The sequence below is a fragment of the Gouania willdenowi genome, chromosome 1, assembly GCF_900634775.1.
Source record: "Gouania willdenowi chromosome 1, fGouWil2.1, whole genome shotgun sequence".
Lineage (NCBI taxonomy): Eukaryota > Metazoa > Chordata > Actinopteri > Blenniiformes > Gobiesocidae > Gouania > Gouania willdenowi.
Genome location: NC_041044.1, coordinates 18,804,977 through 18,818,678, shown reverse-complemented (window position 1 = coordinate 18,818,678; position 13,702 = coordinate 18,804,977). Strand labels below are relative to the sequence as shown.

Here is a 13,702-nt window from a genome sequence, read left to right as displayed (position 1 = left end):
GAGGGAGGAGCACACTCGTGCACACTTTGACAGTCTGCTCTGATTCATACTAATGCCCCACGAGGGAAAACAGAACGAGCCAGTTCTTTATTTTCCTTTCACCTGCGTGTGCGCACGACGCCCGATCGCCGATACCAACTTACCCTTCTGTGTAAACAAAGGGAGCCTGTGTTGGCGGCCTGGGCGAGCCAATTCTCTTCATCCCATGCCTGCCGTTCTGCTTTGGCAACGCTCGTCCACACACATGCAACTGATCACCACCATCTCATCGTCTGGTCTTTCATGAATAAACAAGCTAGCGGAGTAACTGAACACTGATTATTAGCCATAATTGGTTACATAATGTAGCAGCTCGGCCTTGCTTGTTCATTAATTAGGTTTTCTTGTGTTTTATGAAGAAATTATTCATGTCCACAGATTGATAAGTGTGACAATTGAGTCATCTAAAGATGTACATGAATTGGAAATGTAAACATTCACCGTCGTTAAATTCATTGTTACGGCAGTTTCTTCACAAGTTCAACATTTAGTTAATATTAAAGAATTCCGTTCAATGGGCTTTAAAAATCAGTGACGACACTAATGACGGTCGTTAATGCTAGAGTGTGATGCTCTTTTACATTATATCACATAGACACGTTGCCATGTTCAATCATTATATTAAAGGACAAGAACATCTCGTGCCGTCAACATCCTGCCTTCTGATGCTCATTCAGAATATAAAGCGAGCAGTGAATCTATTGGCATGACTGAACAATTATCACCATCTACAGTTAAGGATGAATAGACGGCACAATACCAAAAAGCTCTTATAGAAGACACAGCACTTGATTTTTTTAATTTTTCATTACATCTAATTGTTTTTAAAAAGCACTTGGGAATTTTAGGATTTTAAAATCAAATTTTTATTTAGATTAAAAAAAAAAAATGCAAAGCACTATCATGAAAAACATTTATACTCAAAAAAAAAAAATATAAAACAGTTTTTGTTGCTCTTCCACAAAATCTAAACCTGACTGGAACATTGGTGTTTTACTAATTACAAGTCTTAGTAATTTTGAGTCAGAGGTAATTGTGCAACAGTTTGTCTTGCTGAGCTGCAAGACACAACATGTAGTGGGAAATGCACTCTCTCCCTTCATAGTGCCAAGCATTTTAACAAAAGCTTTTCCAAACCAAAAATCCATAGTAAATAAAGGTTCTCTTGAGGCAATGCAATGCTAGCGCATTTCATTTTGTTTATTTTTGTAGTGTTCTACCACGTATAGTCAAACAAAATTGGACAGCTGACTCCATTCGGTCTGACTCCACAGTAGAATGATTACATGCCTCTCCTCAAGATATAGTTTTTTTTTTGGGTTTATCACTATAATTTCCTTAAGTGCTGGTGTGCATGTGCGTCCCCCACCGAGGACACAGATGAGTGTTGAAAACAGCGGGAGGATCCACAGTTAAAGGCAATGTTCCCTGCCTTTCGGCCTTAATGACGTTGAATGACAGGCAGACTATCAGGGAAGAGTAGCCATGAATTAGTAACCAATACAGGTTCCCAACTACAGGTTTTGATGAGGTTTATGGATTCACTGCACCGAAACAACTGACAAACACCCAAAGCCTGGGCTTATATAAGGATGTGAACATGATTAGCCTGCTAATAAGCAGCACAGGTTATGTACCCTGTGGGCATTACACTTTTTTCAGAACAGTTATTTGTGAGCTATCCCACTCGATTCATCTCATGTGAGAGGGTGCTAAAGATCAAAGGAAAAAACATATAAAAACTGCAAAGATATACGAAGGAATCATTATCAAAAGGTGGCAACAAAGTTGAGAAAAAATAACAAATACGGTTCAAATTAGAGGGTGGAATTAGAAGGTAGACTTTACAGTTAAGGTCAGTGATAAAACTGAGCCAATTAGATTGTTGGTTGTTAAAACACAGCGCTCAAGCTCCACTTCTAGTTCTTAAGGCAGTGATCTCACTTCAATGGCAGTTCAGTAGCCAAGGAGAGCCTGGGTGTGTGTATGCATGCAGTGGGTGTGTGCGCCTGTTTCCCAGTGTGTGAAAAAGAAAGGGTGAGGTTTGGCTTGCTCTGAATGTGTGCATACATGTAAGAAAGCCTCAACCTAAATGCATGCATGAAGGGGGGGAAACAGCGTGTAGGCAGCCTCCTCTTGTGTTTCAGCCTGGGAAAAGGTAACCAGAGAACGCAGTGTTTGTAAATCACTACCGATGGTCTGCACCCCTCCCTTCTCTGGCTTCTCTTTTACTAGCACAACAGATGGATACACAGACACTTAATGATATTTTAAAGATGGCAATCACTCTCACATAATGTGTTGGTTTGTGTCGCCCGAGACTACTTCCTACTCCATCAGTCAGTTAAAGAAACGAGGAAATGGCTTTCAACCGTTTCAGTAGTCAAGAAAGAGTTTCCTCTCGACAATCTACATGAAACAACACACACAGAAACTTGCAAGCTCCAAACGGGCCATTTTAGAAAGAACTGGCACACTTTCTAATATCAAACCAGAAGAATGGGTGTGAACTGGTAATCAGAAGGAAATATATTTTCCTTATTGCTGCTGCAAGGGAAAAAAGCTCCACAAAATATCTAAGATGAACAGATCGACTTCAAAATTCCTAGAATTTAAGATTACATACACAATATGGAAGGAAGAAGAGAAATTGGCAAAGATTCATCATCTAATTCATCTCCCAATCTGCTCCTCACTGATTAGAAAATACACTCTAACCACATTATGAGCATTAAGCAAAGATCCCCACCACATGGGATGCTTCAGTCTGATTTTAAATTAGCATGTGTGTAATTAACATTTATCTGCTTTACTATTATGTTGGTGATTTATTTGTTTGTTTCAGTGCGTTTCCTTACCATCAAATATATATTTTCATTAGTGCCATCCAGTAAATAACCCACCAGCATCCTTAAGGATATTCTGCCTTACGCAGGCTGACACAGTGACCCATTATTTGCGGCTGAAGCCTGGGGCAGAGCCTCCAATGTCACGGAATTGGCCACCTTAACAGTCACATGCAAGCTGATGATCACATGTGTGCATTCCAGGCTGTAAATGTGATTATTGTGATATAAATGTACATGAGGCAGCCGTGGTTAAAACAACCCTGAGAGGACTGCAGGATGGAAGGGTGTGGGTGTGTATAGGTGGTTTTTCATTCATTTGAAATCTGCAGGTGTAGCTTCAGATGGGATCAGAAATGTGTATAAAGCATGCATTATTACAGGATGAATGGTGGTATGGCACCAGCATTATTAGAAAAAAGGGAGGGTTAAGGATAAAGCACAGGTGCAGCAAGTGTCCTACCAATAGGAGAATATAATGGGGTCCAGTGCTATCCAAAGAGGAAGCCTACATATAGTTTGATATTTACACCCAGCGCTGCAGATGGAAGTGATCATGTATGCAGCAAAGCAGGGTGACTTCTCCATGTATAACAATGACCCTCCCTGATTACAGAAGAGCAGATGCGTGCAGTATCACAGCTGAAGTTAGAGGAGAGGACAAGATGCCACATCGCATCGTAGCACTACAGCATCCAAAGCGCTGAAAACCACATTAAAGGCCCGGGGAATGAGAGGAGTCTGTGGGCTCTGCTGCTCCTCATCCTCCGCAGTGGCCGCACAATCTGCCGCGACAGGCGCGCACGATAATGTGGGCGACAGAGCGGGTTAAATAACACGCACTGATGTGTCGGAGGAGGGGGGGACACCCGTACTCACTTTGTAGAAGATCATCTTTAAAGTGCCGTAGAACCCCATGGTGAAGGTTTGCTGTGGGTGTTTTTTTCCCCTCTTCACGGACGGTCGTTACGGTGCGTGTGACGGACACTCTCAGGTAAATCCTTCTCTGATGCAAACATGCTCCGGCACGTCACCGGACTGCCGTGCACGCAGTACACTCCCACGGTAAAGGCATCGGGGATAAAAAGGTGAAGGGTATTGTTGGAAAAAAAAGAAGAAGAAGAAAAAAAAAACACACAATCCAACGTTTCACAGCGAGGTCTAACAGCGATGATGCGACGACACGCAGGCTCGTGCGCAGCAGAGCAGCCTGTGAGCGAGCAGATGAGGGAGGAAGAGGGTGACACTGTGCAGGAAGGGGGAGGAGAGAGTGCGCTTCCTTTTCACTGGAGGCACGACACCTCCATGCAGGGTCGGATTACAGCCTCCCCGGTGGAGACGGCAGCAATGGTGCAGTCCAACGTGCACAGCGCATCTCTGCCAGTGAATGCACCGGGGGACCCTGAATGCAGCAGAGCGGGGGGATGGGGGGGTGGGGGGCTGGGCATCGACTGTTCCATCAAAGGTGGGGCACCACTTGTTGCCAAACCAATCTGCATCATCCAGAAAATCCTACACACGCCTTCTTTCCTACACCGTACCACGGCCATCATCCCTACAACTCATCACAGCAGGGATCGTGTCTGTATCTGCAAAGTGCGTATTTGACTCTTCATAGATGGGAATACACTTAGCCAACTGGATTCATAGCAAAAGCATGGCAAGAGCAAGCAAAAGTATAAATACTTGTGGTAAAATTTAATAAAATAGCAAAAGCCATGACTCTTTTCAATTAAGAGATAAATTACTTATTTATGCATAACCAAGTAACTAAAGATGTACATTATTTCCAAAAAAACATCTGAAATGTACATTTATGAACAATTCTATATTCCTTAAAAAAAAAAAAAAACCAAGTGGGAGTAAAGATGTTCCTTCCTTTGATTTTAATCTTTCTGCCTAACAGAAGCGAGCAGGAGAGAGACTGGACATCTCAGCAGAGGAAATTATATAATCCAAGGAGAAAAATTATGCATGAAACGTGCATGACAACTACCTGACATTATATCCAATACAGTGCTGTTGCATCACTATCAGCCTGTGGAGAAGGCAAGATAATGCCAGCCGAGCCTTCGGGATGATGTGCTTACAAGGACTGAAGAATGTTACCTGACTAAACCTGCAGTTCACTGCATGTACCCTTCAACAAAAAGTTAATATGTACAAGTTTAAAAATGGATTAAAGGTGTAGTAATGTTGGAAAGCGAGCAAAATTTGAGCAAGACCTCCTTTAAGCTCCTCCCCCTCCTGTGGAGGAGTGGTGTTTCTAAACAGGATTGAAGACTATTACCCCTTTAAATAAAAATGTAAAAAATTCTATACATTTTTAATGTATAAACAAGTATGTTTATAACTCAACACAATAAAAATATAATTATAAAGATGAACTATTAAAAACCCCACAAAGAGCTCAAACAAATTAGAACTATGTAGATTAAATTGAGTCTGACGAAGGCTTAGTTAATTTTTTAAACACCAAGCTGATTAAAACTGCATCATGTTAGTGCTTCTGAATAAATATAAAAACAAACATTCATGAAGGAATGAGTCTCTCTCGGCAGCTCAGTGAATTCCAGCATGTTACAGTGATAAAATATCACCTGTGCAATACATCCTTGGTATTAAATATTCTACAATCAAATGTTAGCAGTACTATAACTGCAACTAAGCCACAAGTCGGTAGGCCACAAAAAAATCATAGTGCGTAGAAGTGGCCAACTTTCTGCAGTCAGTAGCTACAGAACTCCAAACATAATGCGATCTTCAGATTAGCTCCAGAACAGCATGTAGAGAGCTTCATGGAATGGGTTTTAATGTCTGAGCAGTTGCATCCAAGCCGTAAATCGCCAGGCACAATGCAAAATGTTGGATACAGTGGCATAAATCTCACCAGAGACCTGTATATTTTGGACAATTTCATGCTTCCAACTTTGTGGGTACAGCTTGGAGATGGCTTCTTCCAGTTCTGACATAACTGCTTACCGGTGCACAAAGCATGGTCCATAAAGGCATGGATGATGAAGCTTGGTGACAAATAACATTACTGTTGTGCACAGAGTCCTGAACTCAACTTGATAAACAACATAATAGAGATGAATTAGCCAGGCCTTCTTATCCCATTTAGTGTGTGACCTCAGAAATGTCCTTCTGGAGGAATGGTAAAAAATTACCATAAAAAAAACTCCTAAACCTTGTGGAAAGCCTTCCTGGAATAGTTGAAGCTGTTCTAGCTAGAAAGACTAGAACGACATCAGATTTAATCCTATAGTTTAAGAGTAAAGAGTAAAGTGAGCAAATACTTTTGGCATTGTAGTGTATGTCTTAATAAAACAATATGCTCCATTTGATTCCAGAAGTGCAGGTAAAGTCCCAGCAAGCAGATCCAAGAAAAGCAAATGTGCTAACTATATGCAGGCCACATGTGAATAGATTTACACTCTCCTCTATTGTTAATGTATAGACTAGTATTTGCCTTTAGCATAGTAGGTAATGGATGACTGCACAAGCTTGGTTAACAAATCCATGCATGACTGATGGCAGCAAAACAAAAAATGTCCTGCAGGCTTTTAATTCAGAACAAACATGGCCAAGCAAACTGCTGAAAGTTTTAAAAAAGGCTGGCGGTAATAATAATAATAATAAAAACACGCTTTTGGACTAAACTCTTTGATTCATGTAAGAAACATGGCTTGATGACTATTTATCTATATTGAATAAGGAATTTGAACAATATCATTTTATCATATGAAAACGTATTCAAGGTTTAGCTCATACCAAGTCACATGCTTCAGAAGGCAGCCGGCATTTGACATTCTTGACCTCTCAAGACATTAGCATTAGACCATGAAAACAGGGTGACATAATAAGGGGGTCATGGGAAGAGCTCTGTTTATTGGAGATGAAGCTCAGAGTCATAGGCTTTTATATCTCTTGGCTCACACCTGTAATTATAAGGGTGACCCAACACACAGAGAGGAGTGGGGTGGGCACAGAATGGCCCAAACAATCCTACCATTGTTCCGTTTAAATAATAATAATAATAATAACTAGAATTTTTGCATTTCCTGAAGAAAATGCAAGTGAGGATGCATGTGCTAGCCCCGTCGCACTACATTAGCATAGCATTAACCTAGCAATAGCCTTAACGTTGTAATAGCTTATAGCAACAATCGCTAAAACCAGTTTATATACTAGTATAAGTAAATTCCCAGTATGAGCTGAAAGTGAACAAACAGCTGAAGCATTAGTTGAAAAGTTTAAAAAAGGTTGAAAAAGGTCAAAAAAAAGGTTGAAAAAGTTTGAAAAGGTTGAAGTGGGTTGAAAAAGTTGAAATGGGTTGAAAAAGTTTGAAAAGGTTGAAAAAGGTTGAAAAGTATGAAAAAGTTTGAAATGTTTGAAATGTTTGAAAAAGGTTGAAAAGGTTGAAAAAGGTTGAAAGGTTGAAAAAGTTTGAAAAGTTTGAAAAGGTTGAAACAGTTGAAAAAGGTTGAAAAAGGTTGAAAAAGGTTGAATGGTTTGGATCAGTTTCAAAATGGCCAACGATGAAGAGGGTCAAAATGCACAAGAGGGTCAAAAAGGTTCGAACTTTCAATGTAAGTGGAAAAGAGCAAAAAGTTCCGCGAGAAATAACTCAAAAAGTTCAAAAGTTTTCAAAAACACTGAGATATAGCAGAGATGTGCAGAATTTTCTGAAAAGTTTGATACCTCAATTGTTGAAATTAGTTGAAAATTGTGGGACGAGTTTGAGGATACGGAAGAAGAAAAAAATAGTAGAATAATAATAAAGGGGAACGAATACAATAGTGAGGATGCCAATGCATCCTCACTAATAATAATAATTTAAACTTAAGTTTTAAAGAAATAAGATGCCATCTGTGGTGATAATTTTTTGGAGAATAGGTGATTGCTAAATAATAATAAAAAAAAACAATAATAAAAAACCTTCATATTTCCTTTACATATTTTTCACATCCTTGTGCCTCACAAAAAACAGTGATGGTTAAATGCAACTATTATTGCTGCTTCTGTGACACATACTGACAAAAGGTTTGGCATAAACATTAGATTGTCTTTGTTAAAATAACTCAAGTTTTGCTTGGGGATGTTTCACCTCTCACCGAAGACACATCAATACTGGGAAGCTTCTGAAAAATGACATTGACAGGTAACTTGTCTTCAGGCAAAATAACAAGCATGTCCAGCAGCTTTGACTAAACAACTATAATTACCATAACCTGGACAACTGACAGTCTTAAAGGCTCAAGAGTTAGGCCATTGTCTTGTAAGTGCTTGTTTGTCTGGAGGAGAAACATGTGGTAAATTATAAATATCACAGGAGGCCACAGCAGAGTAGCTTGAAGTAACTCATGGACTTTCTTCTCTTAATTCCCTTTGATAGCCAAGATGTGGAGTTTAGAAAGAACTTAAACTGAAGCACAAGTGAATACTAATTATCTGAAAATACGACAGGTGTCGAAGGATCAGGCCGATCTTAGAATTTCCCACGTAAATCAGGCAGGGCAGTTTGAGCTTTGTGTGTTTAAGGTGGCTCTCATGATAAAGGCCCTCTCCATGCTCTCTGCTGGCCCAACCTTTACACAGCACGTTGGAATGCTTGGCATGCAAAAGGAGTTGCACTGTGGCCTTTGAATGGGCTGCGGCCTCCATTGTCGCTCCTCTTCTGCTGGTTGGTAAAGCATTAACAAGGCCTCCTTTCTCCGCCCCTCCCGATACCGACCTTCTGCTTATCAAAACCAAAAGCCTTGGCAAAACGCATGTCTGCTTCAGGTTGATGTCTTCTTAAGGCTAAATAAAGTGAACACATCTTGGTTTATCATTTCTAAACACTACAGTATATAACAGCCACCATTAGCCTATCAACTCGATTCCCTTTTCAGTTAATTACAGAGCAACATAAAAGCACAAAAATAAATTCAATTAAAACAATTAACTAGAAAGAAAGAAATGACAACTGATTAAAAAATTAAAGGGCCCAACTCTCGAGTGGTTGCATAACAAAATAAATGTGAAAGGATGGAGGTGAATTATTCAGCACACTTCTTTGACAATAATTTGAAAAATATTACACACAAATGACTAATTGTGGCATTAATTATTCAGGCTGTCTTTTTATTACAATAGTTTTTTGTTACGAGTCCCAAACCCAAACAAAGCATAACCTATTTAATACAGCAAAAGGATATTATAGTCAACATTTTAAACAGGAATTACTCTGATAGAGAAAAAGAATGGCTTATCTATGTCAGATATACAAAAGAGAAGCATTTTTTAATCCATGGAGCTGCTGGCTGAATAATTATTCAGGCATTAAGTACGAAGAGGTGTAACGACTGAATTATTGGTCCAACAGCTGTTAAGCAAGAACAGAGAGATGTGGCCTGCACAGTTTCTCAGTGATAAGATACTGGTGGTAAAAGAAAACAGTACAGCAGAAAAGAGGCTTTCTTGAGCAAATGGTTAATGTGAGGTGGTGAACTTGAAGAAGCCAAATACTTCATGGGCAGCGATGCATCACTAAACGGGGCAATGTCATTGTGTGATTGTCCTCTTAAGGGCGAGAAAAAGGATGGAAGTAGGGGGTCTGCTGTGGTTTCGATATTTTTTCTGGCATTTCTCATTTCAGGCTGAACAGATGCTATACAAGTTGGGGGAGCTTTGCAAAGTATGGAATCATAGATCACGGCATTCTACAAAAAGAATAATAGTGGCGTCATCTGCATGGCGGCAGATTTGCATATTCTACAGCCACCCACGCGACCCAAACATCCAAGTTAGTAGGGGTCGGGTCAAAAAAGAAATTAACAGAAGCAGCAGCGCCTCGTTTTTGACATCAATGGGGTCATTGAAAATGAATTGAGGACAGAGGTCAGAATTTGCAATTATTGGATGTATCCATACATGCTGCAGTTGCACCACGTATTGATACAAGTTTAGAGTTTTTACAAAAATAGGCAACTATCTTCACAGTCGTAGAAGTGAAAGTGCTTACATTGTTGTTAGTTCTTGAGCTCAGAATAAACTTTAAAGTTCCTCTGCTGGTGTATAAATCTGTGAATTGGTTTGGTCCAGAATACATCAGTGAGATGTTAGTCAGGTATGAACCCAGCAGGTCTCTCAGATCTATAGACACAGGTCAGATAGCAGAGCACTTTTTTCTCTACTGCGTATGATTGAGAGGGAGATTTTTGGTCATCTTGTTGATGTAATGTGTTTGTTGATGATTTTAAATGATTTTACTGATGATTTTAATTGATTTTACTGATGATTTTAAATGTTCTTATTGATTTTAAGCTGTTGAATGTTTTATCATGTAAAGCACATGAAATGCGCTATACAAATAAATTTGCCTTGCCTTCTAAAGCAAGAAAAGCCAGTGGGTATTGCCATTGCTGGACGGGGAAAAAAAACATGTTTTTCCTGACCAATTAATATAACATTAAAAATGCATAGTAAGAAACCTACAACAAAGAGATTATAGCCATCACTAAGCATTTATTGCCATTTAAACAAGGCAATGCCCTGATATTACAATGAAAATGACTGAATAAATTAATGTTTGTTTATCATTTGAGAAAAATTCCTTTAAATTTATTTTAATCATTTTTGTTTTCTAAATATAACAGTGCCACTTCATCGTAGAGTTTGATTACACATTGAATTGGTGAAATGGTAAATATCTAGTTCATAACCTGATAAAGCTAGATAAGTATGAATGTTCTTTTAGGCTAGGTCACTAGTAAGTGAGCTCTGATTCTCAATTACTTTTTTTTGTTAAATTCAGGGTAAAAACATAATTTCTAATGGACATCATAACAGTCCCTTGGCAGCATTTTAAATTACAGTTGCTTCCAAACATATTTTGACAATAATTATTAATGTCATAATTTGTTACGATCCCAAAGAAAACCCTTCTAATAAAAGGGACACTTACGTCCATCTCACTGACGTTCAAACAAAGCATCTGTTTCAGGCTGACAATCAGACATCCTTTTGGCATCAACCCACATAATCACAGGAGAAATGATTATTATGCACATACTGGCACACTTTGTTTGCTCCCAGCAATACAACAAAGACAATATCATTCATGTGGCTAAATATGAATGCATCTTCTTTGTGTTGAAATAGCTAACAGTCAGATTTACATCCAATTCTCCAGAGCTGCTAAAAAGGGGAATTAAAAAGAGCATCATTTTTTGATGTAAAACCCTATGAAAGGATGAGTACAGGCTTTTCTCTACAAAGAACAAAACTGAGCATGTTTGGTTGTCTTGGCCGCAGCTGTTTGGGTTCGTATTGTGGGCATGTGTGTGCGTGTTAGCGCTCTGATTTACTGCTTATTAGCCCCAGGAGTGTCCTGCTTTGCATCTGCAGCAGAAACGAATAAGCCTTAGTATTAATATATCAGGCACATTAATAGAATAAGCATCTTAGTTTATGAATGCATTTTACTTAGAAAATAAAATAACTGTCGAAATTAATAAAAATATAATATTCTAATATCATCTCTATAATACACATTTTAAACTCAAGGCTAACGGGCCAAATCCGGCCAATCAGATTAATTTGAATAAGTAATAAAATTAACTACAATGTCTATCGTGGTTTTGGTGAGAGCTGGGTGTGTGTCGTCCCACATTGGAATGCGGTGGATCATTATTCATATCTTTCATCATGGGTTAAAACATATTGTTTACTTATGTTGCCAGAACGTAACATATTGTAGCGGTGTATTAACTGAAATGGCAAACATTTTAACTGGTGATTGAAGCTAGAACGTAGCATTACGATGAGCATATGTTTGAATGGTTTTCACATATTTTATATACATGTTACATAATACATACAGCTTATAAATTACACTTTAATATTTAATGGGGGGAAAAACTCACTGCAAACAAATTGCAGGATTTTCACACAGACAAAACATTGTGCATGTTATCAGGTTCTGTAAGTTGGAATGCACAGGGGTAAATAGAGTGATGCTTAATATAGTTCAAAATGTGAGTGGTTTAATACAATTTTAGGCTTTTTTTTTTACAAGATGTGTCATAAAAGTAAATCATTTAATACATTTCAACATCTTCATAATGTTTAAATTTGTTTTACTGTAAATAAGTATTTAGAGTTCTATTTATTGATTGATTGATTTACGGTATTATTTTACAGGTCTGGCCCACAAATTGTGCTGGATGTGTAACTGAGGCAACATGAGTTCAACATCCCTGCTATAATAGAATAACGTATCTTTTTTTTAAACTGCCAATCAAGAAGCCAATTGTGAAGTTTGATGCTCAAAGCATACACATACCAGTTCTTCCTCAGTTTTGTCTTCCTTTTGAATGGTAAATCTTTCTGGGTTCAGCATTTGAATGCAGCTGGAGCTCTGATATCTGATTCAACTATGAAAAGATGTTTTGGGAATGTGCTGAATGAGCCTGGTGAATCTTAGCCCAACAGACATCAACATGAACACAAAGTAAACATTTCATCCTCCAGATTGATCTATCTGCTTTTTAGATTAAGCAAAGCAAGGAAATTTGTGCCCATTGGGGGCTGGTTGTTAATATGGCGATATATCTTCAAATTTACCTTGGAAAGCTGTGAGAAATACTTAAATAGTTGAAAAAGTTGAAAAATTAGTAGTAGGATGCTAGGTTTATGCTAATGTTAACACTAGGCTAATGCTAATGTTAGGTTAATGCTAATGTTAGGCTAATACTAACATCAGGTTAATGCTAACACTATTGCTAATGCTAGGCTAATGCTAATGCTGACCTAATGCAGCAGCCAGCACCTGCATCCTCACCTGCATTTTCTTCAGGGAATGCGGTTTTGTCAATCTCCAAATTTTTTCTAATGTTTGGAGATTGACAAAAGTACACATCAATATTTCCCCTGATGGTCTAAACTAAAGGTGTCAGCAGCCCTTGGGTTTAGTTAATTGATTTTACTGCCTCAGTCTTTTTAAAACACTGATAGTAATTGTATCTGTATCCCCAATTATGTACAATTCTTGGACCAGTAAAGAAGCAACATTTCGCATGTCTGCTTTTCAACATAAAGCAATTTTAAGTGGATTGTGCATAGGGTTCGTCTGAAAAATGATGTGACCTTTACCTAAATATATGATAGATCAGAGGATGACATTTAACAAACTGAGTTGTGGAATAAAATATGTTCTTATCTCTCCGTAGTACCACAGAGTTTAAGTGTTAACCAGAGGAGCCTCATTACACGAATGAAGATAAAGGCAACTTGTGAAACAGGATAAATCCCTTTGTGTTTCAGATCTACTGTGATTTACCATATAAAACTGCAGGTAACTCCTCTCAATACTCTTACGTAGCAAACACCTCTTAATATAATAAGTTAGGGCTGCTCAATTAATCAAAATTTGATTATGATTTTGATTATTACACCCAACGATTACAAAATAACATAATTGAGAATAAACGATTATAATGTATATATATATATACTGTATATGTGTATATATATACAGTGAAGAAAATAAGTATTTGAACACCCTGCTATTTCTAAATAAATAAATTGTTAAAAAATCATAGATTGTGATTTCTGGATTTTTCTTTTTAGGTTATCTCTCATACAGTGGACATGCACCTTCCATGAAAATTCCAGACCCCTCCATGATTTCTAAGTGGGAGAACTTGCAAAATAGCAGGGTGTTCAAATACTTATTTTCTTCACTGTATATATATATATATATATATATATATATATATAATTTTATTTTTTTACATATGTTTTATTCGCTATATAAAATTTGGACATCT

General features: G+C 38.0%; 1 protein-coding gene across 5 annotated transcripts in view; it reads right to left on the bottom strand.

The window, feature by feature from the left end:
* The window catches only part of fbxw7 (F-box and WD repeat domain containing 7), a 114,605-nt gene that overhangs the window by 19,338 nt on the left and 81,565 nt on the right, over positions 1 to 13,702 (bottom strand). The window contains exon 1 of one of the 5 annotated variants that reach the window (XM_028443005.1): positions 3,765 to 4,025. The exons of the other annotated variants lie outside the window; for them this stretch is intronic. Coding sequence (XP_028298806.1) covers positions 3,765 to 3,803 — 39 coding nt within the window. The 5' untranslated portion in view covers positions 3,804 to 4,025. Of the gene's footprint in view, positions 1 to 3,764; positions 4,026 to 13,702 lie in introns of those variants that run through there. 5 annotated transcript variants of the gene reach the window in all.